This window comes from Falco peregrinus, chromosome 3 (genome assembly GCF_023634155.1).
Source record: "Falco peregrinus isolate bFalPer1 chromosome 3, bFalPer1.pri, whole genome shotgun sequence".
Taxonomy (NCBI): Eukaryota; Metazoa; Chordata; class Aves; order Falconiformes; family Falconidae; genus Falco; species Falco peregrinus.
The window spans coordinates 113,329,260-113,355,760 of NC_073723.1; the positions used below are offsets into that span (position 1 = coordinate 113,329,260).

The 26,501-nt window shown below is 45.3% G+C and overlaps 1 protein-coding gene and 1 long non-coding RNA gene across 8 annotated transcripts in view; one reads left to right on the forward strand and one right to left on the reverse strand.

Moving 5' to 3' along the window:
- Positions 1-26,501, forward strand: part of CASZ1 (castor zinc finger 1) — a 208,189-nt gene that overhangs the window by 167,373 nt on the left and 14,315 nt on the right. For 5 of the 7 annotated variants that reach the window (XM_055798847.1, XM_055798845.1, XM_055798843.1 and 2 more), the window contains 11 exons: positions 4,630-4,720; positions 6,777-6,941; positions 9,499-9,671; positions 10,442-11,310; positions 13,178-13,322; positions 14,529-14,592; positions 17,143-17,303; positions 20,740-20,862; positions 22,225-22,560; positions 24,288-24,486; positions 25,030-25,201. In XM_055798847.1, the coding sequence (XP_055654822.1) occupies positions 4,630-4,720; positions 6,777-6,941; positions 9,499-9,671; positions 10,442-11,310; positions 13,178-13,322; positions 14,529-14,592; positions 17,143-17,303; positions 20,740-20,862; positions 22,225-22,560; positions 24,288-24,486; positions 25,030-25,201 (2,498 nt within the window). The remainder of the gene's footprint in view (positions 1-4,629; positions 4,721-6,776; positions 6,942-9,498; positions 9,672-10,441; positions 11,311-13,177; positions 13,323-14,528; positions 14,593-17,142; positions 17,304-20,739; positions 20,863-22,224; positions 22,561-24,287; positions 24,487-25,029; positions 25,202-26,501) is intronic. The other 2 variants (XM_055798844.1, XM_055798849.1) reach the window with 1 other exon arrangement.
- Positions 13,262-26,501, reverse strand: part of LOC129784037 (uncharacterized) — a 32,382-nt gene continuing 19,142 nt past the window's right edge. Inside the window, exons 4-5 of the long non-coding RNA XR_008746300.1 lie at positions 13,561-13,740; positions 13,262-13,389 (exon numbers count right to left, since the gene is read on the reverse strand). This is a non-coding gene — a long non-coding RNA (uncharacterized LOC129784037). The remainder of the gene's footprint in view (positions 13,390-13,560; positions 13,741-26,501) is intronic.

A 26,501-nucleotide genomic window follows, 5' to 3' on the forward strand; every position in this document is an offset into this window, starting at 1 on the left:
AGAGCTGTGAGATTTTGTGACAAATAGTGGAAAAATATTTCACTGCAGAAGCCCAGGATTTAAATGGGTGTGCTGTCTCTGGACTGTCCTTTCTGTCCATTGCTGTGCTGTCACCAGCCTTTTCCCCCTACCATATTCAGTGCCTGCAGGAGGCAAGCAAAGAACATCTCACCTCTGAGAATTAGGCTGGAGAATTCACAACTCACTCAAGTTTAGGCAGGTCTTGGCATCAATCCTAGAAAATATCCTAGAAAATTTTGCAGAAACTCTCACTGAATAAGGTGCAGATTAGGGCATCTTATCGCAGCTGTGGGCAAGCTTGGGTCAGGAATGAGTTACGCTGAGAGGGAGCCCAAGGCTGTTGTGGTGAGACAGTCAGTAATGCCATGAGAGCCAGAGGAGCAGAGGAGATCAGTGCATAACACCTGCCTGTTCTATAGCTCATGGTAGGGCCTTTGCCCCTAGCCTGTTGAATCCTTCATCTGCACTAATGAGAAAGCTCACTACGAAAGCCCCATGTATACAGAAAGACACCAGACAGGGAAGCAAGCAAACACTTCTCTCCAGAGACAGAACTGAAGGGTTTGTTCCCACCAGCACTTGGGCACTTACTAACAAGAGGGCGGGGAAATGTGTACTGTGCCTTCCCACCTTGCCAGAGTCTACAGAGAGCCTCCCTGTGGGAGGCAGTCAGCTGCTAGGAAGGTGCAAGGGAAGATCTTGGCACATCAGCAAGGAAAAAGTGTGGGAACAGTGCTCTCCTGAGTTAGAGAGTGGAGCGAGAGGTGATTTCTTTCCTCCCTTTTGCTCAAATCCTCATGTAGGAGAAGGAGGCAGAAGACCACATGGGAAGAGAGGACAGCTGCACCACCACATGCAGCTCCTCAGGCAGCAATGCCTCTGGTGCAGGTGGCAACTCACTGCTTCCTGGGAGGGTACAGGAGTGAAGGCAGGGGTTCGAGCCCATCTTTGCACGGGTCAGGAGGGGCAGCATCCTTTTACTGCTGAGTTTGCAGGAATTGTAGAGTTTGCAGAGAGAGGAGATGCCACCCTTTCCGTCCCCAGTTCCCCTCTCAAGCAGAGAACTGCATAAACACTTCACCCACATCCACTCTTTGTAGCGCTCTGCAAGCCCCTTCCCCTGGGTCAGGCAGGTAACTGAGGGAGGCTTGTGAGATAGCTAAGGGACACCACATCCTGCTTAAAAAGCTCCGCAAGCCGCCCGTTGGCAGCACAGCCACTTCCCTTCAGTTTACACACAATTTTAAAAACAGTCTAAAGCCTTAAAATCAAGGGGTGGTGGGGGGAGAGAGACACGACACTCTTATGTCTGTACTGCATAATTAGCTTAATGAGTTTGCCAAAGCCACTGCCAAAAGCTACCCAGGGATAATCCATTCTCTCACACAACAAAACAAAACCTCTTACTTGGCTAGTTTGGGTTGGGTTGTTTCCCCCCACCCCCCGTATATTTATAATTAAAAAAAAAAAAGACCACAGAAAAAATTATTATTATTATTATTAGTGCCTCAGCAGATGGTGCTTCTGGCAGCACTTACTTAAATATTTATTTCTGTGTGGGTTTCCTCCCCCCTTGTAATTGGGGTGGGTTGTTTTTTTTCTTCCTTCTTTCACATCATCGTTACAGGGTAATGAGTCTGTAAACACTCTTTAAGCATGCTGACTTCTTTATTTATTATTTTTATTATTATTTATTTATCAACTCTTGCCAGATCAAGACTAGTTCTTTCTGGCCAAAAAAAAAAAAAAGTGAACAGATTAAAGTAAAGGAAGGGGGAGTGGGTTGTTCTTGTGAAAATGAATCTATGTGCCTAAATGTGGACAATTTAGGAGTCTGCATTTGCATATCAGTGTGATTAAACAGTCTGTGAGTTTGCTTGTTTCAGGTGCGTGTGTTTGTGTCTGTTTGTGTGCATGGAAATTGTGGGTACATTCATGTAAATTAAGAGGGGTGTTGATGTACCTTAGAGTATGTGCATGTAAATGTGCGCGTGTGTATGTGTGTAAGTAAGTGTGTGGTGTGTAAGCTTTCGCTGTTATGAAAAAGCTAAACAGATGCTGTGCTTTAAAAATTAATAGCTTTGAACTGTTTCAAGTGTCAGAAGAAACACAGGATAAATATAACCCTTTAGGAGCCTAACCTTACAGACTGAAAGAGCAGAATTTCTCCTTTGTGCTGTGTTTGCCGCTTCCCTCCTTCCCCAAGCACACACTCTGGTGGAACACTTGCCTCTCCTTTCCTGCACTGTAGACACCCCACACACACACCTTTCTGTGGCACGTGGAAGGGAAGGTAGGAGTTTGAGGTGCTAGAGTGCTTGTTTAGCTATTGCTTTTAAAGCTGAGTCTGTGAGCTACTCCTGCTAGGATGCTTCAAGTAACTCATCCCATGCAGGCATGGTCTCTTCAGCCTCTGGCCCTTCTTCTACTGCAGTGGGCATCTCTGGTCATTTTGCATCCTCACTTTTGATAATATTTTGGACTGCTTTGCTTCAAAGGTGTGTATTTTTCAGCAAGGTCTTTATCTTCCTCTTCTCTCTGCCTAGTCTGCACTCCACAGTTCTCCAGCCCTGCACAGCCCTTTGCTCTCTCTCTCCCCACCATCTCATCAGTGGAATAGGGAAGAAGCTTTCCACAGAGCAGTATTTTTTTCCTTTAAAGCTGCTGGTGGTTCTGCTGCCAGAAAGCCTGGGACTAGCAGGACCAGTTGGTTCTATCTACTGATGAGCTGCGTGTACCTGGTTAATGTCACAGTGACTCAGGCTGCTGCCCTGTACTAGCCTCACAGTTGCTCAGGTGTTTAGCAGGAATCGCTTCCTCTGCTTGCAGTTCCACACCTTTGTTTGTGCAGCCAGCTTTGCTGTTTGCCTTGTGGTTTGTTTCTTCTCCACTGCTGAGGTTTGTTCCAGTTTCTCAATCACCTGTTCTGACGTGATCCTGATTTCCTGCAGTATTTCTTCTCCTTCCCCAGGGAAAGGCATGTCTGCTCCTGGCATCTGTCCCTGTCTCCCTTTGTGAATGCTGAGGCAAAGAAGTCACTTAATTTTTTAGCAATGTCTACCTTGTCTGTCAATTAAGTCCCCTTTCCATCTCCTGGAGTCCCTGCTGTCTCCACAGTTGACCTCCTCTTCCTTACTGTGCTTCAGAAATGCCTTATTTAGTACTGCTTTTCATCCTAACTTTTTCTATCCTGTAGCTTAGTGTTACCTCACCTTATGGTGATCCATAATCTTCCCTGCTCCTGCTCCGATCCTTGGTTGTGGTGGGACACCCTCACTCCTCTAATTTTTCTTTTTTACCCGTTGCCCGCCCTTCTTTCTTTCCCATGCCCTTTATCATATGCACTCCTGCTGTGTTTAGCACTAAGTGACGTGAGGAACCTTTGAGGAACCTTTGAGCAGATGGTACTTTATCTTTGAATGTTTCCCCTCTGAGTCCCCTTCTCTCCACTGCTTTTCCCTTTCAAGCACTTCCAGGGTCCTGTAAAGTATACATCAGAGAATTCATTGCACTGATCAGCCCGTTACTGGATCGTCTCTTTTTGCCAATTACTGATGAGTCTCTCAGTCAATACATTCTATATACAGTCTGTTTGTATGTAGATATCATATGGCATTTCTGCTATTCTGGGGGTTTTTTCCACCCTGCATATCAGGAGTTTCCAGATTTGCTGTGTGGAATACTTGGTAGTGGCCTGCAGAAATGGGTTGGGTGCATGTTGTTGGCTGTTGCTTCTTGTGTCCTACTCTTAATTGCACTCAAAGGCAGGCTGAAAACCCTGTTCTTTTGCATTGCATTATTTTTTGTTGTGAGCAAATCCTGTATCCACATGGAAAATGAAGATTAGCAGGGCTGTCATGCATGGGAGAAGATGCACGCACAGGGTTGAGGTGGTCTGCCTGTAATGCTTTGTTCTGTTCCTGTTGATCCATCTCACCTATCTTTCCATTGATCAGTCCATCTTATTGAAAATTCCTATGTCATCTTGCCATGACCATCATCTCTGTGTGGCTTTCCATGTAATCCACTGGTTTACAATCTTCCCTGTAGTGTGACACCATGCTGTGATTAAAAAAAAGCCTCGAGACCTAACTTGTATAAACAAGTGAATACCTGAGCTCTTCTGAGGTCCTGCTAGACAAGTGTATAGCTAAAATTTGGAACCCGCATTTGACCGATGTTTATTTGTCTCCTTCTGGCATGGGAGATTTCTGAAAGTCACTGCTGTGGTATCTAAACTCACACATGAGAATTTCAGAACTGTATGATGTTTAATTCAAGGATCCCTCCTTTCTTACTCTTCCTCAAGTAAGCAACTTAGGTAATTGAGATGCATTTCAAAGGGAAAGACAGACAGATTAGGGATGTACAAGACCCAAATGATCCTGCTCAAGAAGCACCTTTAAGTAGTGACAAATAAGAAGAGAAAGGCAGGAGGGTCACCATCCTTGGAGGGGATAAAGGAGGTGGGGTTTAATGCCATAAACATGTGGGGTGAAAGCAGGAATGGGACTTACTTTATTTGTACCTTGCTTACAGGCACTATTGTCAGGACACTGTTTTATTCTTTCTCCTTTTCTTTTTTCTGTCCTCCTCCCATGTTTGCAGGTTCTCTGGCAGTCAGCACTGTGGACATATACACTGTGCATACCAGTACAGAGAACATTACCACTGCCTTGACCCAGAGTGCAACTACCAGGTAAAAGAATGGTAAAAAGTTACCAGCACAGCTACCTGAATGTAAAGCGGGGGGAGATGGCTGTTGTCCTCTGCTTTCCTCCCCCACGTATACACATGCCTCTTCGCTTTTCTGTTCTGAAAAAGGGCAAGATATATTTTGAACTTACTAGAACCCTATTTTGTTCCCGTTTAACCCATTCTAACAGTACTTAACCAAACCCAGACCACTGTAACAAAGAGCAGAATATAGATCAGCTCGAGTCAGTTAGAACTACTCCACATTTATATCAGTGAAACCAAGAGAATAAATTCTGCTGTGTTACAAATTGTGCCCGAAACCAGGGAATGCTGATCTGTTAGTCTGTCTCTTTCCCTCCTGCTGCCCCAGTGACATTGGAGCAGCAGTAACTGCAACAAAACACCCAGTAAGACCAGCAGCAGTCCGGGATTTGTGGGGAAAGCATGGGGGCAGGAGCATGTGCGATGCTGTAATTACTGGGAGAATTGCCAGGGTAGCAGCGTCAAGCCAGCCGAGTCACGTGCTGTGTTTGTTTACCCTCTTCCCAGGTCTGTGAGTTTGACACTGCCATTTCTGTGGTCAGGCTGCATGTGTGTGAGCCCCAGAGTTTGACTCTTACTGTGCATCAGACACAACTTCCAGCCCTGCCCCAGGAGACCTTTGGGTCTCAAAGGAATGTCTGACCACAGCATAGGAAGTTGATCTGGATCTGCTGAGCTTGACTGTGGGTTTCTGTTGATCAAAGGAGAGTTTGTCTCTAGGATGTATGTAGTGGTCCTCCTCGCTCAGCGTTTGGTGATTGAGACGAGTCTGTCCCAACTGTGACATGGGAATCTCTGCATCAGAAAGAGAGAGACACAAAGGATGGAAAGACAGAAAAACCTATTATTATGATTGGCCTCATGATTATTTCCTAAGGAGTCTGGAAGCTGCTTGCAAAGGAGCTGTCTGGTCTCGCAGGGAATAAGGATTTAGGCTGCTTTTTAAAATGCAAATTATTTTATGGCTGAGATATATTTTAGAATAAGTAACGCTCTGTAATAAGTGGGCACAAATTAACGATGATTGGCAATAGCAATCCTGGATGTACGCCCTGGGAAATCATACCTCCAGCCTCCAAGGGATTCCTGTTGAAATCTATATCCATATATTCCTGTGCCAATACCAACAGGATTGATCAGGATTGATATTATAGGAGGAAAGAGTGGAAGCGATAATCATTTGTTTCCTGTGAGGGAGACTAGAAAAGTTGTTAAACATTAGAATACAGGCCTTTTCAATTACTCCTCAAAATAAATGGATATTGATTTCTTTTTTTAAAAAATCAGATTTACTTTCCCACCTTCACTGTTAAATATTGATGTCTGTGGGAAATAGAAATGAAAAGCTTCATTTTAAAGGCACTTAGCCTGCTCTGACAGTGGGGTACCCCTTCATTACTTCAAGTAGGTAGAGGATGAAAAGGATGTTCTGGTCATACAGATTGAGCTCTGAGCTCTGCTACCATCTTTTTCTGTGACTGGAAGCAAGTTCTGTGTCCCTGTTTCCCTAACAAAGCCATCCTAACTTGTAGGGGAGGCAGAAGACTTACAATGGGAAGATACTGTAAGAGAGTAGAGTGTTCTTCCCAGTTTCTAGTCTGACATGAACGTGGCAGCCTGTGTCTTGCTAACCACTACAGTGAGTGATTTGGAAGCTTGGATTACTCTCTTGTAGGCCAGTTCGTTCACTGGTTTGCTTTCTAACTATAGCAGTTCTTGAGATAGTAGCAGCTAAAATTACGTTAGAAGAATTGCAGCCTTAAAGCTGCAGGGAATGTATTCTGGACACCACCCCAGTGACATGTTTACCACTTTTCATGCATAGATACTTTCCCTTTACCAAGAAGATACATGCACACAGTTCCCCTTTAATCTGACTCTTGGGGTGATTAGCGCTGAGCTTTAAACTCCTGGTACCATAACTTGATTAACAACAACAAAAACCTCTGTGCTCCCAGGATTGCTCACCCACTCCCATCACTTGTGTCTCACTGTCTGTCTCTGTATCTCCCCAGAGATTCACTAGTAAACAGGATGTGATTCGGCATTACAACATGCACAAGAAACGTGATAATTCCCTCCAGCACGGCTTCATGCGCTTCAGCCCCTTGGATGACTGTAGTGTGTACTATCATGGCTGCCACCTGAATGGGAAAAGCACACACTACCACTGCATGCAGGTAACAGCTGGACTGGGGAAGGGATGGGAGCACAAGGCAAATGAAGAGCCGTTGTTTGAGCTGTGTTGTCCTTTTTGGGGTGGACTGAAAGGATTCTCGAGTTCAGGCAGCCCAGCACTTCCTTGTTAGAGAGTGGGGGGCTGTCTTGAAGCAAAGGGGTGACATTCATAGCTTCTCCTGCTCGCTTCTGATCCAGGCACCTCTTTGAAAAGTCTGTGCCCTGTCCTCGCTGCGCTCGCCCAGCCAGGTGTGAGGAAGGGTGAAGGGAAGCACCATTCTCTGCATTCATAAGCCTTGTGCATGCAGTGAGGCAAAGCAGGTCTTCAGGTTTGCCCTCAGTCTTGGACTTCACTTGTTCAAACTAGTCCCATTCTCTGAGATTCAGGGAACCTCTCTGCGATGCCACTGCACTGCCTCTACTCAGATCTGATCTGTCACTCCCTTGAAGTCAGACTTTTCAGTGACACATTTGCCTTTTAACACTGGGTTAATTTCCTCCATAATCAATTTCTAAAGTAATTAAACTTTAATGTCACATATCTAGACTTAACACCCCTGGTTCTCCATCTCCTTCCCTGGTGGCATCGGTCTGTGGCACAGGCTGGGAGCTTTGTTGCAAGAGCCAGCCAGGCTTCAACAGCAGTGTAACCAGAGTTGGAGTTGCTGCATAGATGCCACTCTGACGCACTTACTGTTTTTAGACACGGACATACCAGATTGTTCAGGTCTTACCCTGATCATTCTTCAGATTAGAGGGTTTGATACGTGCTTGTTTCATCAGAATTGTGGCCTAGACCAGTGCCATGAGAATGTGCGGTAGTTACAAACAGAATAATAGGACAAACCTAGGGGAAAGCTTTTCTGTTCTGAAAACTCAGGTCTTGCCTCCTGCCCTATCCCAACAGTTTAAGACCCCAAGCTGAAGTCACAAGGCCTTAATCACATGCTTAAATGCTTTGCTGGGATAGACTTCAGCGTATGTTTAACTTGAAGTCAGGTGAGCTTTCTGAAGTCAATGGGGCTTAAGCACACACTTAAATGTTAGGCATGCACTCGAGTACTGTCCTGAATAGGGGCTGGTTTAAACACGTGCTTACAACATTTGATAAATTGGGAACTTCATGTGACTTTCTACTGAGGACATTTTCTGTTATGCTTCCATAATATTGATTGTTTAGTGTCTTCAATTGACTAGGATGGCATTTGTTGAGTTTTTCTTTAGAGCACGAGGAGTGTTTTACAGCTTTAAGCCACACCAAGTTTGAATAGAGACCCTCGTTTACACAACTATATATGGCTAATTCCATCCTGTGCCCACTGTCTTCCAGTAAAATAATGCCCATGTAAGCAGTGTCTTACAGGAAAGGTGTCTGAATATAAACACCCAATTAAAGAAAATACTGCTTAAATGGCAGAATTTGTGCCATCCATCTCATGGGCTTTTTTTTCTTTTTGTCCATAATTGGTGTGGATAAAATTCAGTTAGTTGTTTATATAAACTGACATTTTTTTAGGCTTTAGCACCAAGAGCTGTATTGCAAATTATTCCTAAGGAGGTTTTTGTTTAATTCTTTTTTTTAATGCCATGCAGGGTCTGTCTTTTTTCAAGGTGTCAGTGTGGAGAGAGAAAGGCTGTTTTATATTGGAAATAGCTGGAGATCCTTTTTTTTTTTTCCCTGGGTATTTGTCATGGGTTTTGTTATTGCCTGTTTGAATCAACCTGGGCTGAACTAAGAGGTGGTGTTTTCGTTCTCCTCACTTCTGAGATGGTGCAGGCATTGGCACACGTTGTGCTAGAGAAGAAAAGGAAAAAAAAAAAAATCCTCCCTCAGCAGGGCTGAGGACATTTTCAGATTCCAGTGTTTTTTTACTCAATATGGCAAAGTTGCCCGCTTTACCCAGAGGAAGGCAGGTTTTCAGCATTCTGTCCTTGTCACACTATTCTTGTTTGCTGCATGAGTTTTAAAATTATTGAAGTGATAGTCTTGAACAGTGATGGGGACAAAAAGTCACTGGTTTCCTAAGATCAGCTGAACATAGGGTTTATGCTTTGCTAGAATGAAACCCTTATGTTACAAGTTCAAAAGATTTGCCTCGTGTTGCACCACCCTGCCTTACCTCCCAGAGGGACTAAAGAGGTAAATAACACATTCCCACTCAATTCTATATTCTCCAAACAGATTAAAGTCCTAATTCATTCCGTGTTGCTCCAAGATAACAAGGAGTAATGGCATCTGTCAGTGTTCTGGTCTCCTTAAGAGCAGGAACCCTGCTTACTGCCTCCCTAAGCAGGAATGGTTATCTGTAGCTGCTTTTTTAATCCCTGTGCATCCTTCCATTTTTTTCTTAATGTTTCATGCCCAGAGAGTTGGGTTTTTTCACAGCTGCTCTATCAGTCTTTAGGTTGGGAATTAAAGTGATGCTTAGTACTCCTAGCAGAAATGCATAAATGGAACTGTTAAATGTATATGTGCTCCTTGTGTGTTTATTATTGCTGGTAATAATGGTAGGCTGCTAAAACGCTGTGCTGACGACTCCTTGTTTTGGCCTGGGGTAGGTGGGTTGTAACAAGGTCTATACAAGCACCTCTGATGTGATGACCCACGAGAACTTTCACAAGAAGAACACGCAGCTCATCAATGATGGGTTTCAGCGGTTCCGTGCCACGGAGGACTGCGGCACTGTAGAATGTCAGTTCTATGGGCAGAAAACCACTCACTTTCACTGCAGGTGAGACAGCAGGGAAGGGGAGGAATCCTGCCTCAGAGTTGCATGGTCTGTTTGCCGCCTCCTGCCGAGTCATAAATTCAGGAGTGTAGACAGGGACTTGATTTTTTCCTGCTGTGACCTTCTCAGTACTGCTCTTGAGAGAACTCATGTTCCAGAGCAGATATGATTTCCGGGATCTTGCCACAGACCACTCTGAAGGCAGGAGTGTGATCTGAGGTGATCTGAGGGAAGGGTACCCACTAGAAAATATATCCTAGAAACATTTGGGAAAGAGATCAGAGGGCTTTTCAGAGTGCGGCTGAAGTAGGCCATTAATACACTGCTAATGGCACTTCCATGCTAGAGTTCTCTCCTGCCAACAGTCAGCCAGCTCTTCCCTTTCAGGGCCAGACTCTGCCTTCTGTACACAAATGCTCTTCTATTGATTTCTCCTGTTCTCAGGAAGAGTAGGAATCCAAGCACAGTTTGTACCTTAGTCCCCTTCAGCTGCTATTTTGATTGGAACTTTCCATGGTGGGTGCCTGCATCCCCATGTTACCGTGGCTGTTCCTCAGAGCAGAGTGAGCTTCCCAGCTCTCTCACACGGCAGCATTTTTGCTTGCCTTGGTGTCAGTGGTTAACCTGCATAAAGCTCCTCAACCCCTCTGCTGCTGGGGCCATTGCCTCCTACTGGCTCTGGTCCTTACCCCGGAGGGAGGCAGGTGACAGCAGTTGCGTTGTGCTCCTGGCCCACACAGCCAACCACCCTCTCCTCCTCGATGCCCTTGCAGGCGCCCTGGGTGCACATTCACCTTCAAGAACAAGTGTGACATTGAGAAGCACAAGAGCTACCACATCAAAGATGATGCCTATGCCAAGGATGGCTTCAAGAAGTTCTACAAGTACGAGGAATGCAAGTATGAGGGCTGTGTCTACAGCAAGGCCACCAACCACTTCCACTGCATAAGGGCAGGCTGTGGCTTCACCTTCACCTCCACCAGCCAGATGACCTCCCATAAACGCAAACATGAGCGCCGGCACATCCGGAGCTCAGGAGTGCTGGGCCTGCCTGCCTCTCTCCTGGGGTCCAAGGATAATGAGCAAGAGGAGTCCAGTAATGATGACCTTATTGACTTCTCTGCTATGAGCTCAAAGAACTCCAGCCTGAGTGCCTCCCCCACCAGTCAGCAGTCTTCCGTTTCTCTCATAGTCCCAGCTGCACCCTCCTCTGCTGCTGAGCTTGCTTCCTCACAGGCCAGCAAGTCTGCCAACAGCATGACACCAGCCACCAAGATCTCCGGCCTGCTCTCCCAGGCTATTCCCAGCAATATACCCTTGGCCCTGGCACTCTCCAACTCAACACTTCCTGGAACAGCTGGATCCTTCTTCCCCATCATCCCCAGTCGGGTCTCTACACCGCTTCCTGCCAGCTCAGCTAATATGATGACTGCTGGTTCTTCTGGCACCAACCCAACATCATCTGCTCCTACGGATTCCTCATCCCAGGCCATCTCAGGATCTGGTGAGCCAGCAGCTACTTCTTCTCCAGCTCCAGCAGCATCTATAATGGAAAGGATCTCTGCTAGCAAGGGATTAATCTCTCCTATGATGGCCAGGCTGGCAGCAGCTGCACTCAAGCCCTCTGTGGCACTTGAAGCAGGTGAGTTACCCTCATCGGTTTTGCTAGTGGTGGGAGGAAGAGCACTGCCTGATGGCTTGGAGAGGAGTGAATGAGAAGCCACCCAGTTGTCCATGGGAATGGAGGTGGGGAGGAGGCAGCAGAGGAACATAAGTAGGAGAATAAATTTAGTCGTGCCCAGTGAACCCGTGAAGAGGTCAGCCTTGGCACGGCTTCCTGGGGAGCCTGGTTGTGCTCGCACGGCCAGAGAGAGGCAGGGAGTGCAGCTTTGCCCACAAATGGAGCAGGCGCTTACCAGCTGTGGAGGAGGAGTGTTGCCGTGTGTATTGCCTGGCGTGCTGTAGGCTGAAAAGAGAGAGGCACTGTTTTTAAAAACAGAAATGAAGATGCCCGGCCAGTACTTGCCAGCTGCACGGCAGCCTAAGTTGTCTGCAGGCTGTGTTGAGTTTTAGCTGGGCCTAGCGGTGCAGATCCTGTAGCTCACTGCCGGTTGTATTTCTGGTCTGCCGGGTTGGTTCTGTGCTGCAGCTCCTGTCCCAGCTGTGGGTTCGGAGACAGCGCTGGTGCAGCCCACAAACTGGACCTTTCTCCTGTTGGGTTCCTGCAGGCTGTGCTTCTCTGTCCCTGCAGCCCTGTGCTAGAGCGGGGCAGATTGCTGCCCATGCCCAGCTGCCAGCAGGGATGCGGGGCTCTCTCCAGAGCAGAGGGTACCGCCACAATCTCCTGCTGAACACAGGCAGCTCGCGGTGGGTGACGGGGCGTCACGGAGGGAGGCTCTCCCTGGCAGAGCCCGGTGGCTCTGGGCTGCCCCAAGCCTCCCGCCCCAGGGCAGGCTGCTGGCCCCTGGCCCCGCGGGTGCTGCTTGTGTCCCCTTCCTACCCAGAGCAACCGAGGGAGTAGGATGAAGTGATCTGATTAAAGAGGGAGGGGAACTTTCACATACTTTTAAAATTATTATTTGAAAAATTGTTTCCTAAAGCAGAGAAAGGTCATTGAGGGAACTATTTTCCTTTATTCTTTAATAAAATGCCACTTGCTGTCTGAGAAGCAGCTCGCCGTCAGCTGTACTGCCGGAGGGTAAATTAATATTTTAGTCACTTGGGGATTGTGGAAAAAAGCTCTGCAGACATGTTCCTGTCAGCAACTTTTTTTCCCTCCTTTTTTCTTTGCTGTTCTTCCTAATTTTTTTTTCTTTAATTTGTCCTCCTGGTTCCCCCCCTTCCCTCTTTTTCTCTTCTGTTAATTTGAATTTTTCTTTCATGGGCTCAGCACTAAACCTCCTCCCCAAAAAGAAGAATTTTGCGGGGGACGGCGTGATGGTGGTGGCGAGAGGTCGCGCAGTTTGAACTGATCCCATTGGCTGTCACCTTCGATAGCCCGGGCTGGGCAGATGCTCCTGCTGGGCAGGCGCAGTGGCGGGCCATCGCTGTCGCTACGGCAACACTGGGGTTGGGGACGAGAAAGGGGGCTTGACTAGCAGTCGAAAGCTGCCACATTGCCTCAGCATTAACAGAGTCTTTAATAAACGCTTAAGAGGCAGCCCCGCAAATTAGTTATGACAGTTTGTGCAGAGAATCAGGTCTCCCCCACGCTCCTTCCGCCCTTCTCCTTTAAAGGGCCCATAGCCTGGACAACTTTGACATAATTTTGCAATAATTATCACTTGAAGAATTTCCACGCTGGAGTGGACGTCAGAACCCATCATGTCAGCTTGGCAATAAACGCTGACCAGCAATCCCAGCACTTCCCTTCCCCCACACTTCTTCTTTGCTTTTTCCATTTATGCACTTGTGCTAGTAATTTAACTTACTTATTTGCCATTGTAACCTCATTTTAGGCCTACATTTTTCATTTAATTTTTGCATTTAATTTTGGTGTTTTTCTCAAGCAGGGAATGGACAGCCAGCAGCTACCGGACGGTTCAATCCAGTTCAGGTGAAGCAGGAACCTGTGGAGGCCATGGGATCATCATCTGCCACCAGTCAGGACTCCTTGCAGGAGCACAGCTTGGACCTGAGCGTCAAGGATCACGGGTGAGAGAAGTGCAGAGGCAGGCACACTTAGCTCTTCCCAGCATCAGGCTCTGAGAAGTTTCCATACCTGTAATAGGAGAGGACACAACGTGTTGGTGAAAGGCAGTTTCACAGTGGCTGAGTCGGATGCCCCCAAACTGAAGGCAGGGAGGCTCTCTTTCCTCCCTCTCAAGCACATGTTCTCCAGATGTTTTTTTGGGCTCACAAGCACCTACTGATTCTTTGACAAGAGCCTTACCTCTTGTGCTCCCCTCTGCAAAACGAGCTACTGGCAAAGCTTCTTTCACATAGATATTCCTGCTGTCATCACCAAGAGCTGGTCGAAGGCTTCTCCAATGCTGCATTTCAGCATGCTCCCAGCAGGAGCATTTGCATTGATGTAACAGGGCATTGAATCAGGTCTGAGAGAGGCACCTTCCTGAGAAACGGGACACACAAAACAACTGAGCGTCAGGCTGACTCTGGTCTGGCGGGTGCTGACCTGTGGTTACAGGTGATGAATCTGCACTCGCGCAGATGTGAATGCATCTGTCTCAAAGTGCGTATCCCCCTTGTCCAGCATCTCTGCTCAGGATAGGAGTGTTTGGGGATTGTCTTTTATGGAAAAACTGTGGAAGAACTGATACTGGGGTTAAGCGAGCCCACTCCACTTTGACCTTTGTGTCATACGTTCCATTTAAACAAGCCTCAGTTTGGGACCCCAGCACTTGTATCAAATGTAACTGTTACTGATGCACGTGCAATACTAAGGTTGCCTTTCAGCATGCTTTGCTGTGGCCCTAAGGACTGTTGCCTTGCCTTCTCTGCTGCCGAGGGGGCCTGTGTCCCTGGCGGTGTGAGTCTTCCGTTGACATCCCCCCGGTTTTGTGGCATATTTCTGAAAGTTCTAGCGGGATGAAGAAGTAAAACATGGGCTGGGTTGTGAGTCAGCTAATGAGAAAGTGTGATGGTGTGGATACTAGAGAAGGGGTCTGGACTGTGCAAGAGCTGAACAAACTAAATTCTGCAGACTTGGGGCCCTCTTGCTCTCCATCTTGGCCATCACGAGTAAACGAGTTTGGCCTGCCCAAGGGAGGGTGGGCACCATTCTCTTCCTCCGGATGTAGCAGGTGAGGAGTGAGGCAGCTTGAAGGGAGAAGGATTAATCTCAGTGCTCATAGTCCCTGTGCACATCTTAACTAAACCCTGTTGGTTTGTGTGTTCCAGTAATGAATCAAATGGCCACACAGTCTCGGCAAATTCATCTCTTTTATCCTCGCTTATGAATAAGGTAAGAGCCATCCATCAAACGCCTTTCATTCCCCCCACCAAGAGAAATTAAAGCTGCGATAGCGGGGAGGGGGGGAAGAGATGCGTTTGTTTTTTAATGTTTTGCCTCTAATAAGATGAGTTTGTACCATTTAAATTTTGAGACCATTTTTCATCGGGTATAATTTCAGAGCCACTGCTTACGAATTAATTTAATGAACTGGCTGAAGAAATATATTGCAGCCTCTGACACCTTTTTTTTTTTTTTTTTCATTCCTTTCTAGACAGAGGAGGGCTCCGAAAGATATTTTTTTTTATTATTATTATTTTTTTCCCTTTCATTTTTATTTCCAGAACCTGGCAACTTCTGTCTTTTTATAGTTACTCGTTTTGTTTATTTACTCAAAAACATTTTTTTTCGCTGGGGGAGGATAATAATTTGTTTTTATGAAAGAGATGAAAAAAATTATAAGTTTTGAGCCAAAATCATCCATTTCTGTCTTTCTGGTGTGAGTAATGGTGTCCAACAGAGCCTCCTTTACCATGTTCTAGAATATTTATTTTGGATAATGCACGGTTTCTTTTTCCTTACTTTTTCCTTAAATTATACATCATCTCAAATATATATTTCCCTTTCACATGATAAATTCTACTGTACCAAGATTAATTTTGCCGTTGTATACAACTGCAGTAGAGATCAGGGCAGCCTTTGAGCCATGCTTTAATATTCTGCTGTGTGATAGGTTTTACAGGCATAACTATTGCCATCCCCGTGGCTCTGGGCATTACATGCATTGAGGCCATATAACCCTCAGGAGGGGGCAGAGTGACTTTGCCTAGTAATCTCTCACCTCCTTTCTCTCTTATTTCATCACTCTTTTTTTTTTTTCTCTGTGTTGTTTAATTTCTGCTTTTATCCTTATGCCACTTTTCTCCTCCATTGGCTCTCAGTTACACTGGGGTTTTGATGTTCCCTTTTAAACTTAAATTCTTATTCATTCCTGTGTATTGTCCCCTCAGTGATTCCAAATATGCAGCTCTTTCTCTAGTGAGTCTGGGGTCCTGAGTCATTTTGAAGGTCCTAGCTCAGAGAAGTCCTCTTTCGATAGATACATCACTTGAAAAAAAACAACTCCAGGAGAATATGAGATTTAGGCATATGCTCAGAAATAAGCATTTATGTGCAGTCCCACGTAAGACTCTGTAGTGCAAAGTAAGTGCAGCACAGGTACAAAAGAAGAGTTCTTCAGGCCTGCTCCTTTTTTAAAGGAATGGGATTAACCGAGGATGTAAACCAGCAGAGAATAGAGCCCGCTGATTTGAAGGAGCCTATTTCAGGACTAAGGATTGCAGAATCAAGCTCACTGTGCTCAGGAACACATCACGCTTGCTTCTTCCTCTTGTTGCCCACAATTTCTGTTTGTGGAGGAGCCCTTCATTACTTATCAGGAAAAAGAACCCTTTATAGGAATTGAATGCCCAGCAAACACCAATGGAAAAAAGACGAGCTGAATTTCTGACTCCAGCCATAAAGAGCTGCAGTCTCCACATAGCAGCAGGGGCTTTACCTTCAGGGGGCATTAAGAGAGCCTCGAATAGCCAAGGTTCCTGTAGCGCAGTGCAGTTTATTTAGGGGGTTGTCAGGCTTAATTAACTGATATTTACAAAGGGCTTAGAGATCCTCAAGTGGGGTGGAGTTTATAACGCAAGTATTGGGCCAAATCCTGCATTTTATTCATGCTGTGAAATTCACTGTTGTTACTGAAGGTAACTGAGAACACAGCAAAGCAAGAAAGGGTCTTGGAAATTGCGTTTTTATTCTGAAAGAAAATTTTCTCCCTAAGCACTCTTTTCTGTCCTGCACATCATATGCCTGGACCTCTAAACTGTCTCTGTGCAGAATCTATTTGAAGCCTTTCACACAATGCAAATTGTGAGTCCCAAGTCCTGCTTTGCAGAGGGTATGTCCATTTAGCACAGAAAGTGACATAATTTCTTTATTGAAGTTAGTAAGAATTTTCCAGGAACTTCAGTGGAGCCAGAATTTTTCCCCAGTTGAGTGAGATACCCTGTGCCCCCCCTAGCCCAAGACATACCTGACAGTCACTTTAAAGAAGGAGACATCCTTGTGGCTGGGATAAGATGATTTGAAATAAAAATTAGAGCTTACTAGTTCTATCGCTAGCTCTGTACTAAGAGATCAGCATTTTATAGGAGCTGTGTAGGGCTGGTAATGTTTAAGCCTGCACACCTTTTCCATACGCCAGGAGGGTATGTCTCTCTGCACCTCAGTTTCCCCATGTATCAAACAGACAAGTTGTGTCACTGCTTTACACAAGAGCCATGAATATTAGATGGGCAGCCGCGTACTTTGTGATATTTGGGTGGAGGATGCAGAGGTGAGGTGTTACTAAGTTTTGCTGATGCACTTGAGGCAGCCTGCGCAGACTTCTTGTCTTCTCTCTTAATCTTTGAAGACACAGCTTTCTGTGGGACAGTCCTGAGGGTATCCAGACTGGCAGTGTCCACGCTGTGTGCTGGGCCTGATGCAGTGTCTGTGTTCTTGTTCCAGATGTCCAAGACCAGTGCCAGCCTTGGCAACCTGCTGAACATTAAGACAGAAGGAGATGGCAGCCAGGCTGGGGCTGGAGAGCCAACACAGTACTTGGGCAAGGCAGTGAAGGCACTTGTCCAGGAGAAGCTCTCTGAGCCATGGAAGATGTACCTGCGCCGGTAAGGAGAGCATGGAACTGGGAATAGAGGGGAGGGAAAATCACTTCCTTTGCAAAGTGTCTGGCTCATTAGTTCTCACTTGAATGCAGAGTTCTCTTGAATGTAAAAGCCTTATTCTGTGATGTGCTGATCACCTTCTGGAGTGCATTTAGTCCCTGGTCCCAGCTAGCTGCAGTAGGGGTTAACATCCTGTAAGAAATATCTATCCACATAGAATAATTTTGCAAAGGGATCTTGAGAACCACCTATGAGCATGGATCTTCACGTTAACCTTCACTGTTAGCCTAGACATCATCATAGGCACCTCTTTACAGTCTGCAAGTCCAGGGGACCCGCTGCACCTGGCTCTTAGCACTGAACTTCTGTTTGGCCATGTTTAGTTATTACACACAGATCACAGAAGCCTTAACATGCTTGCTGTGGCATTTCCTCCGATCATGGGAGCAGCCCACTGGAACTGAGTATAAGGGGTATGGGATGGTTTCTGCTGGTTCTGTTGTAGAGGAGGAGGCTCAAAAGAAAAACGGAAGAGATACAAAACTCACCCACACACAGACACATGCACATACATGCCCAGACAGACACATGCTTTGAGACAGACACAGATACACCCAGGCAGACATATAAGGGTTTGTGCTCTGACACAGATAGTTGCCTGCAAATGCCTGTGGACACTTTGGAAATCACAGACTTTGATAGGAAGGCTAGAAAGCCTTCTAGTCCATCTGCCTCTGGCCAGTGTGAGATCCTTCCCTGCAGTCCATTTGCATTTTGTCCAGCCTAGTTGTAATTATGCCAAGCAGTGTGGCTATTTTCTTGTCTCTGGGAGCATTATTCTACCACCTAGTATGTTTCAATGTCAGGATTTTTTTCATGGTATGCAGCCTGAATTTCCCTTTTGTAATTTTGTTGCAGTTATCCTGGTTATATCCCCTTGAACCACAGCAGATAATTCCTCTCTGCAATTGGAGTTCACCTCGGTCAGATAGTCGCAGACTTTTAGCATACCATTTAACCAAGCTTATTTACTTTAATCTGACTTTGTAAATTACTCCCTTCAGCCTGCTGATCATGTTGTTGCTGTTGTTGTTCTTGCTGTTCCCTGGATGGGTGCAGAACTGGGCTGTCATTCCTGTATCGCCAGACCAGATAGAACAAGCTTTCTGCCCCCATAATATGCAGTTTGCAATTGTGCTACCTTGTTTGCATCTATACTGCATAATGTATATGTATCATGTTTACCACCCCCTGTTACACAGGATTGCTTTTAACGTTGCTCTCATGAGTCCCCTATGTGTAAAAATAGACCCCCACCCCCAGATGTATTAGCTGTGTGTTTCAAAAATGACTCTCGTGTTCTGAACCTTCTCCCTTGTCTTGCAAGGCCTCTCAGTGTTATTTTCTCCTCTTGCACTGGTGTTGCCAACTCCTCCCAGTTTAGTATCTTCTGTGAATTTCATTAACATGCTGTTTACTCCTTCTCCTAGATTACTAATGAAGATGTTAAATAAGCTCAGACCTAACCAAAGTCATCCTTGCAGCACTCACAAGATGCCTCCTCCCAGCTCAATACGTTGCTGTTTGTCATTAGCCTTTGTTTACAGTCCTTCAGCCAGTTTTCAATCCATGAGGTAGCATTCACATCCAGGCCAATTTGAATTAATTCTAAGCATATGTGAGACTGTATCAAAATGCTTTACTAAAATCCAAATATATTGCATCCCTTCATCCACTAATTTTGTAATTCTATCAAAAAAAGCAATTAAATTTGTCTGGCAAGATTTATTCTTTATAATCCTGATGCTGTTTATTGCTCATGGTTCCTTTATCCTCTAGATGTTTAATGATTTTCTCCTCCCTCTTAATATTTGTTCCATTACTTTACTGGAAGGAGAAGTTAAGACTAGAGGTATGATAATTGCCAAAGATCACTTGTGTGGGTTTTTTTTTTTTTTTCCCCTGAATGAATCAGTACCTAGATTTTTGATTTTTCTTTTTTTTGTCAGTTTCCTAGTACCTCCCTCTTCTCTATGGCTTAAAAAATAGCAAATAGTAATGAATCAGTTTGTGAGTTAATTTCCATTGCACTTCAGGACATACATCATCCAGACTGGCTGATTTGTGCATATTTGTATTTTCTAACCAGTCCTTTTATTTGCTCTTCTAGAAGCTCTTCGTTTTATCCCCGATTGTCTGCTTTGTCTTTAGTTTTCCCATCCAAAGCAAATTTTATAAGGCAGTCATTTTTGACTCATCACCTCCAATTTTTATTGGACCCTCCTCCTAAGTACAAACACTCTCGTCCCTGATAAAACAACACCTTTGGCTTGCAGTAGCTTGGTTTCTTATCTCTTACCACACCTTTGCTTTCCTTCCATCTTCTCCCTGCAAGCCTTAACTGACTGCATGTATTCTGTATCCGCTGACCTTCCTTCTCCCGTACAAGTTTTATTTTCTTTTTCCTTTACTCTCAAATTGTTAAGGGGTCCCTCCTGGGACCACACAGGCTGCTGTTTGTTTCTTGCTTTCCTGCTCATCGGAGCAATTGTAGTTTGTTGTATCTTAATTATGCAAGAGTCCCCTGTTAAGTTTCAAATCCTTCCTACCAGTGTTTTTTACTTGACTTCTATATTCCCTGTGATTCCGGAGTTTCCTGAAATTACAAGTGTTTGTGCTGTTCTTACTAAGTCCAGAGAATCTCAGCAGTGGATAAGCAGTGAAACGAGGCTTAGTTGGTTTTGCCCTCTTGATCATTTCCTCCACGATGACAAGAGGCAAATCTTAGACAATGGATTTTGCTCTGGTTTTTGCAGGGCAGCATTGTTTATTCTGTACTTCAGGGATCGTGCTTTTCAGTATTTGTGCATACTAGACTGTAATTGTTATATAGGTGATACTTTGTCTCTCCCATCAGTGTGATAACCCTGTTGTTTCAAGGTGTGGGGGTGGGCAGATTCTGGGATCTAGATTCCCTTGGACCTCTGTTGTTTCTTCCTTTTGCTACTCTCAGTAAATTGAAAGGGGGAGAGGGAGAAGACCTGTAATGTTTCAGCAGTGTCCTTTTTGTCTGGATTGCCTTTAATTTGCTAACCTTCGATCGTTCCTCAGAACCTTGGCTTTTGTATGTAGATGTTCAAGATCACTAATGATTTTCATCTTTTGTTTCAGAGTAGTTCTGTATTTTGTTCCCACTAAAAGTGAATGGGAGTTTTTCAGTCAAGTTCAATTCGAGAGAAATTAGGTTCTTGTTCTGCATGTTCAGATCTATATAACAGGCAATAATCAAGCAACAATGCCAGCAGTGCCTTTTGTGCAGCAGGGACAGTGGTGTTAGAAAAGAGAATGGTAGTAGTGTTGAAAAACAAAATCTGTGTGTTCCAACACTGCTTCTCTTCTGGGGCCTTCCGTAAGATGCCTGCTTGTCTGCTTTGGCCAGGTTTGGTACCAAGGATTTCTGCGATGCACAGTGCGACTTTCTTCATAAGGTGCATTTCCATTGTGTCGTGGAGGAATGCGGTGCCCTCTTCAGCACCCTGGATGGAGCCATCAAGCATGCCAAGTAAGTAGGAGAGTGCGAGTCTTGGGAAACCTTGAGAAAACCGTACAAGACGCACACTGCAGGACAAGAAGAGCCCTTACTGAGTCACTATTCAAGAGCAGGAATGGGGGCAGTCCTAAGGGCAGCAATTTGGGCATCCACATGCTTCCTGGGCAAATGTGCTCAGCTAAAATTTTTGCAGAACACTATGTCCTCTTCAATTTTGTTTTACAGTACATGTCCTCAACTTGTGAAAAAGTGTTGGAAAGGCTGGGAATTGGACATTTGTGTTTGTCTATAGCCTGTTTGACAGACAGTGTGTTCAAGGAGACCCATATTTCTCACAGCACACAAATATACCATACAAAGAAATAAGCAGGTACGGGAGGGAGAAGATCCTGTAAACACAGCCATTGTCGCTGGATACAGACTTTCCGTGGAGCAGACAGCTCCACGGTTTAGAAAGCATTTTAGTGTTCTTTGTCTTGTCATGACAAATGTCTTTTAACAAGTTTTCCCTAGCCCTTAGTTTATATGGTTTTGTTTAAGAGGTTCATACCATGTGGCTAAGAATCTGGAAACGAAGCAGTCAAACTGTCCAGCAACCTCCTTCTCACCTTGCCATGTTCTTATATTGTAAACCCTTTGCCATTTCACATCATTTTGGAAAGTAGTAGACAGCGCAGAGTTTAGTAGCTGGAACTGTAGGTGAGGTGATTTGGCCTATATTACAGAGGCTGTACAACAAGCTCAGAACTCTAGATGACTCTTGGGTGAAGAATGAATTTAAGATACGCTCCCACTGTTACAGTGAGGGGACTAGCAAAGGAAGGGTGGGATACTGGAAATTTTCCCTGTTGCAGATTTCTACAAAGCATAATCTGCAGTTCAGTACCACGCCAAGTTCCTTTTACAGGCAATGGAAGATTTGCCTGAGTAAAGAATGAGTAAGGCCTTCACCAGCTGGCCACATGACTGATTCTGAAGGGGTTTAAAGGGAAGGAGATGTTGCAACAGAAAGATCTGTTGGCACAGTTGGTCTCTGGCATTGGATGGTTCACTGCAACAAACTGTTGGCTTCTCACAACAGCTGTGGGAAGCTGCCCTCGTAGGCATATTGATCTTACTGACTGCAGCAATTCTCGCGTCTCTTATTTCAAAACATGGTTTTTGCACCTTTCTGTCTCCACCCCTCTTAGTGAATTGCCTTCTCTTCACAGACAATCTAGGAGGCCCCTAAATCAAGCCATCAAGTTTTCAGGGCCCTTTTAGAATTTAACCTCACCTAATTTGTAGACTCCTGCCACATTCTTTTTGGTGCTTGATCAAGTTGAATGCAATGGTCAAGAATTTATGTCTGAATTACACTGTCTTTTTTTGCAGTTTTCACTTCCGAACTGAGGGTGGAACTGTGAAAAGTAACTCTGAGTCTCCCTTCTCAACTGCTACTGAGAATAAAGCTTCACTGGCCCCTTCGTCACCATCTGCTACTTCTGTCACCATGGCAAGTGCTCCTGCCCTCGATGTGCCCACTCCAAGTCCAGCTACTGTGCCCTCTGCCCCCACACTGCTAGCTTGGAAGCAGCTGGCTTCAGCTATACCCCAGATGCCTCAGATCCCAGCATCAGTGCCTAACCTGGCAACTTCACCCTTGGCAACAACTTCGCTGGAGAATGCCAAGCCTCAGGTCAAACCCGGATTCCTCCAGTTCCAGGAGAAGTAAGTTGCAGTGCTGCTCGCCTCCTTATGCCCTCTCCAGCCTTGCAGTCCCCTCTTTACCACTCCTCAGAGCTGTAGTACTACCTCTGTATTCGCCCACTGAGAGACCTGTCTAGAAAGTGCTCTGGGTTTTATCTCACATAAAATTTACTTCTATAAATTCTAGAAAATACCTTCAGTTATTGTAGGAAAAAACCAGGATTTTCAAGCACATCTGGGAGCACCTTTAGGTATGAGTTTAGAGAGGAAATAAACTTGCTGACATACCACTGAAGCCTTTCTCATACCTCACGAGATGTGTAAAGAAATACATGCATCTTTGCAGTATTTTTGACACTGAAGGCTACAGAGGAAGCATAGCATCTTCAAAGTGTTCAGCAGGACACCTGACTAGCCCACCTCCATCCTGCTACATGTCTGAGGCATACCATGAGTTTCTGTGGTTGAGCAAACTTTGGTGGGCAACGGAGTGCTCAGTCATGCAAAGATGAGGTGTTACTGCAGCAAAGTATACAGAACTAACTAAGAGTAGATCTTCACAGATTGCTGAAAAGGAAGCTTGCTGGATTTCTGCTGGATTTGTCCCCAGTAAGCTCTGTGACCTTTCCCTAGGAATGCCATCTGTATCTCAGTATAATGCAGCTTCATTTTTTTTTTCTCAGTGAAGACAACTAGGGGGGTCAGATAGTACAGGGGGCATAAGTGCTTGACTCTGCCATACTAGCCACGGGTCTCTCAGCAGCTCAAGGAACAGAGAGTGATTCTCCCTTTACCTCAGATTTGTGGAATTTTGCTGTCCTGGCTGAACTTCTGTACAAGTGTAATGCGTCCCCTTAAATTCCTTGCTGCTGGTTTTGTAGTGTTGGTTTACAAAGTAATTCACAAGGGAGGTGTCTGGCAGAAGGTAACAGACCTTGCTGCACTTCTTTTAAAACATTAACGAAGTTCCACAGTGTTGCTGTGATGTTGGTGTTATTTCTGTTACACAGAAAGAGGCACGGAAGTTACATGGTTTACAGGAGGACACGAGCCCATGATCAGGTTAGGCATTACAGCTCAGTTAGTTAGTCAGGCTGGTGGATTATCAGTCTCTGGGTGGTCTACTGACAATGGTTTGTCTGCTTTCAAAGAAGTACATTCTGTTTCACGTATCTGAGTAGGTACCATTGGGTAAAGAGCTTGGCATCCAAGGGATCAATGTTCAGCTGCCTCCAATCTGACCTCTGTTTGTGCAGTCAGAAATCCATGGAATGGGTGGGGGGAGCAAGGTACCAAAACCATTTAGCTGGTTAAAGAGGCCACTGCTGATTTTTGTCTAATCAGGGGGAAGCCCTGCCATCTTGCAATTGTGTGTGCCCAAAAGTTTCATTTCAGTTACACAAGATTGAGTTGGGAGAATCCGTTGAGGTAAGTACAGGCAGAAGGGGCAAAACAGCATTGATCCAGATCTTGAGAGAGCTTTAAATTGGAAGTGTGGCCCTCAAAGAAAGACTACAGAACCCACCATGCATTGCTGTATTGTAATAATCTTAAGAGAGTGCACTAGCTTGGTGGAATTGCAGTAGTGTTGCCAGCATCAATTACTAAAGAGGAAGGTGGCTATGGGAGATGTGTAGGCCACGTTTGGAACAGAGGCTTCAGCTGGGCTCCCCTTGAATTAAATTTTGGCAAAGAAACAAATGTGTGAAATGAGTGAAGGTGATGATTGTATTTTGGATGTATTCCAGCGATCCCTGCCTGGCAACGGACTGCAAGTATGCCAACAAATTCCACTTCCACTGTCTCTTTGGGAACTGCAAATATGTGTGCAAAACCTCTGGCAAAGCTGAATCCCATTGCCTGGACCACATCAACCCCAACAATAATTTGGTGAACGTGCGAGACCAGTTTGCTTACTATTCACTGCAGTGTCTCTGTCCAAACCAGGTAAGAGCATTCAAAAAGCAGTGTTCTAGCCGGACTGTGTGTGGGGGAGAAGAGTAAGAAAGATAAGTAGACCACTCAATAGGAAATGAGGCTGAGTGTTTCATTCCTCATCTAACTACAGAACCATGGAAGGGTCTTAATTACGTGATCAAGCAAAATGCTTGGTTTCCATCAAAATGAAAATTGCAGTGCTTTTGTGTTTCTTTGACTTGGGTGAAGTGGACAAGGCAACTGGAATGATCTAAGAGACATGAGATAAAATAAAAATCTGTGATGAATACCAGGGAAAGCCACGAGTGAGTGAGTTAGGTTTGGGATATGTTGATGTAGAACAGTGCAATACAGAATACATGACAGCAATACAAAATGCACAACAGGGAGCAAGGTTGCGCTGCAGAATGTGGAAGATAAAATGGATGTGATCTAGAGTATCAGTTCAGGCCTCTCTCTCATGTCTCAGAGGGACAGCGTTAGGAGCAAGCAGATGAGAGTGTATTTGTTTTAGATATGCTTAAAGCAACCTGCCTGTTTGCTCCTCTCCAGCACTGTGAATTCAGGATGCGAGGGCATTATCACTGTCTTCGTCCTGGCTGCTACTTTGTGACTAACATCACCACCAAGCTGCCCTGGCACGTGAAGAAACACGAGAAGGCAGAGAGAAGGGCAGCTAATGGCTTCAAGTATTTTACCAAGCGCGAAGAGTGTGGCAGACTAGGTGAGTTTTCTTTTTTTTCCCCTGTCGCCTCTCTCATGTGGTCTGTCCCATGTCCAGGCTAAAAATGCCATGAGTTAGAGCCTGCGAGTTATGCTTAAGATGTATTTGGTCATTAAATCACTGAACAAGAAATGGAACAGAACAGAAAGCAGTTCCTGATCTGCTTGAGTTGAAGGATGTTTTCCCAAATAAACCCACGTTAAAGGGATAGAAACTGTAATATAGAGGATTTTATTTATATATACACATCTTGAGGTGCAGCTTCCCCATCGTTTTTCCTTTTTATCTATTTGTCAGTACCTTTTCTTGTACTTTGTAGTCTTTTGGGCCTACTGCATGTGTTGGGTAGAGTTTAAGGGTGAGCTTAGGAGTAAAAAAATGCATAGGGGAAGTGCCTGTTCTGGTGAGTGCCTTGTGCAAACGTTCTTTCTGTATCAAGGAAGTTGCTGCTTTGCCTGATTCCAGGCAGTTTCAAATGAAACTTCTTTTTAGCCATTGCCAGTGCAGTGTACTGAAGGGCAAAGGGCAGATAACTGGAGCCGCAGGTGTGGAGAAGAGCGTTCAGTAGCCTGCTCCCTCCTCCAAGACGATTCCCGCAGCCCCCTGTGAGCAGCAGGGAGTGCGGCGCTGTGCCTTTGTGCCGGCCTCCCACCAAGGCCCGGCCGAAGGAAGCGCCTGAGATGCAGCAGCACAGCCTCAGACTAGGGCATGCCCACTTGCCAAAATTATTAGCAGCACTGCAGTAGTTATTAAAGCTAGGTGCCTCTGGTGTAAAGATGGCAAAACGAATTTGTAAGAAAAGAAAGCAGAATGCATTCCCAGGGAGGTATCTAGAGCTGAAATCTCACAGCTCCAGCAGAGCTCTATCCTGAACTGCCTGGATTCACTTAACCCTTCAAGTTGTGTTTTGGCTTTACGGTATCACAGCCCCAGTCCTCCCTATCACTCCTGGTTGGAGCAAAGGCTGAACCAAAGCAGGGTTCAGAATAACACTTCTACAGCTGCTGTTCTCTCACATTGCAGGGAAACAGCCACAATAACCAAAACCAAACTTTTCTTTTCAGCTTTGACTACATCGTGAATGTATACCCAAATGGTAGCTTGTTTGTGGTAACCAGGGTAATGAGTGTCAACACACCAGAGCCAGTACTTACCTAGGTCTCATTTACACGTCAGTAGGTTGAGCAGTTGCTGTTATTTACTCAACTTTAGGTGTTTCAGGTGATAGCAGGGGCTAGACAAAGCAGGACAATGATACATGACACCCAGCCCGCTCGAATGCCCTAGCAACAGGCGAGCC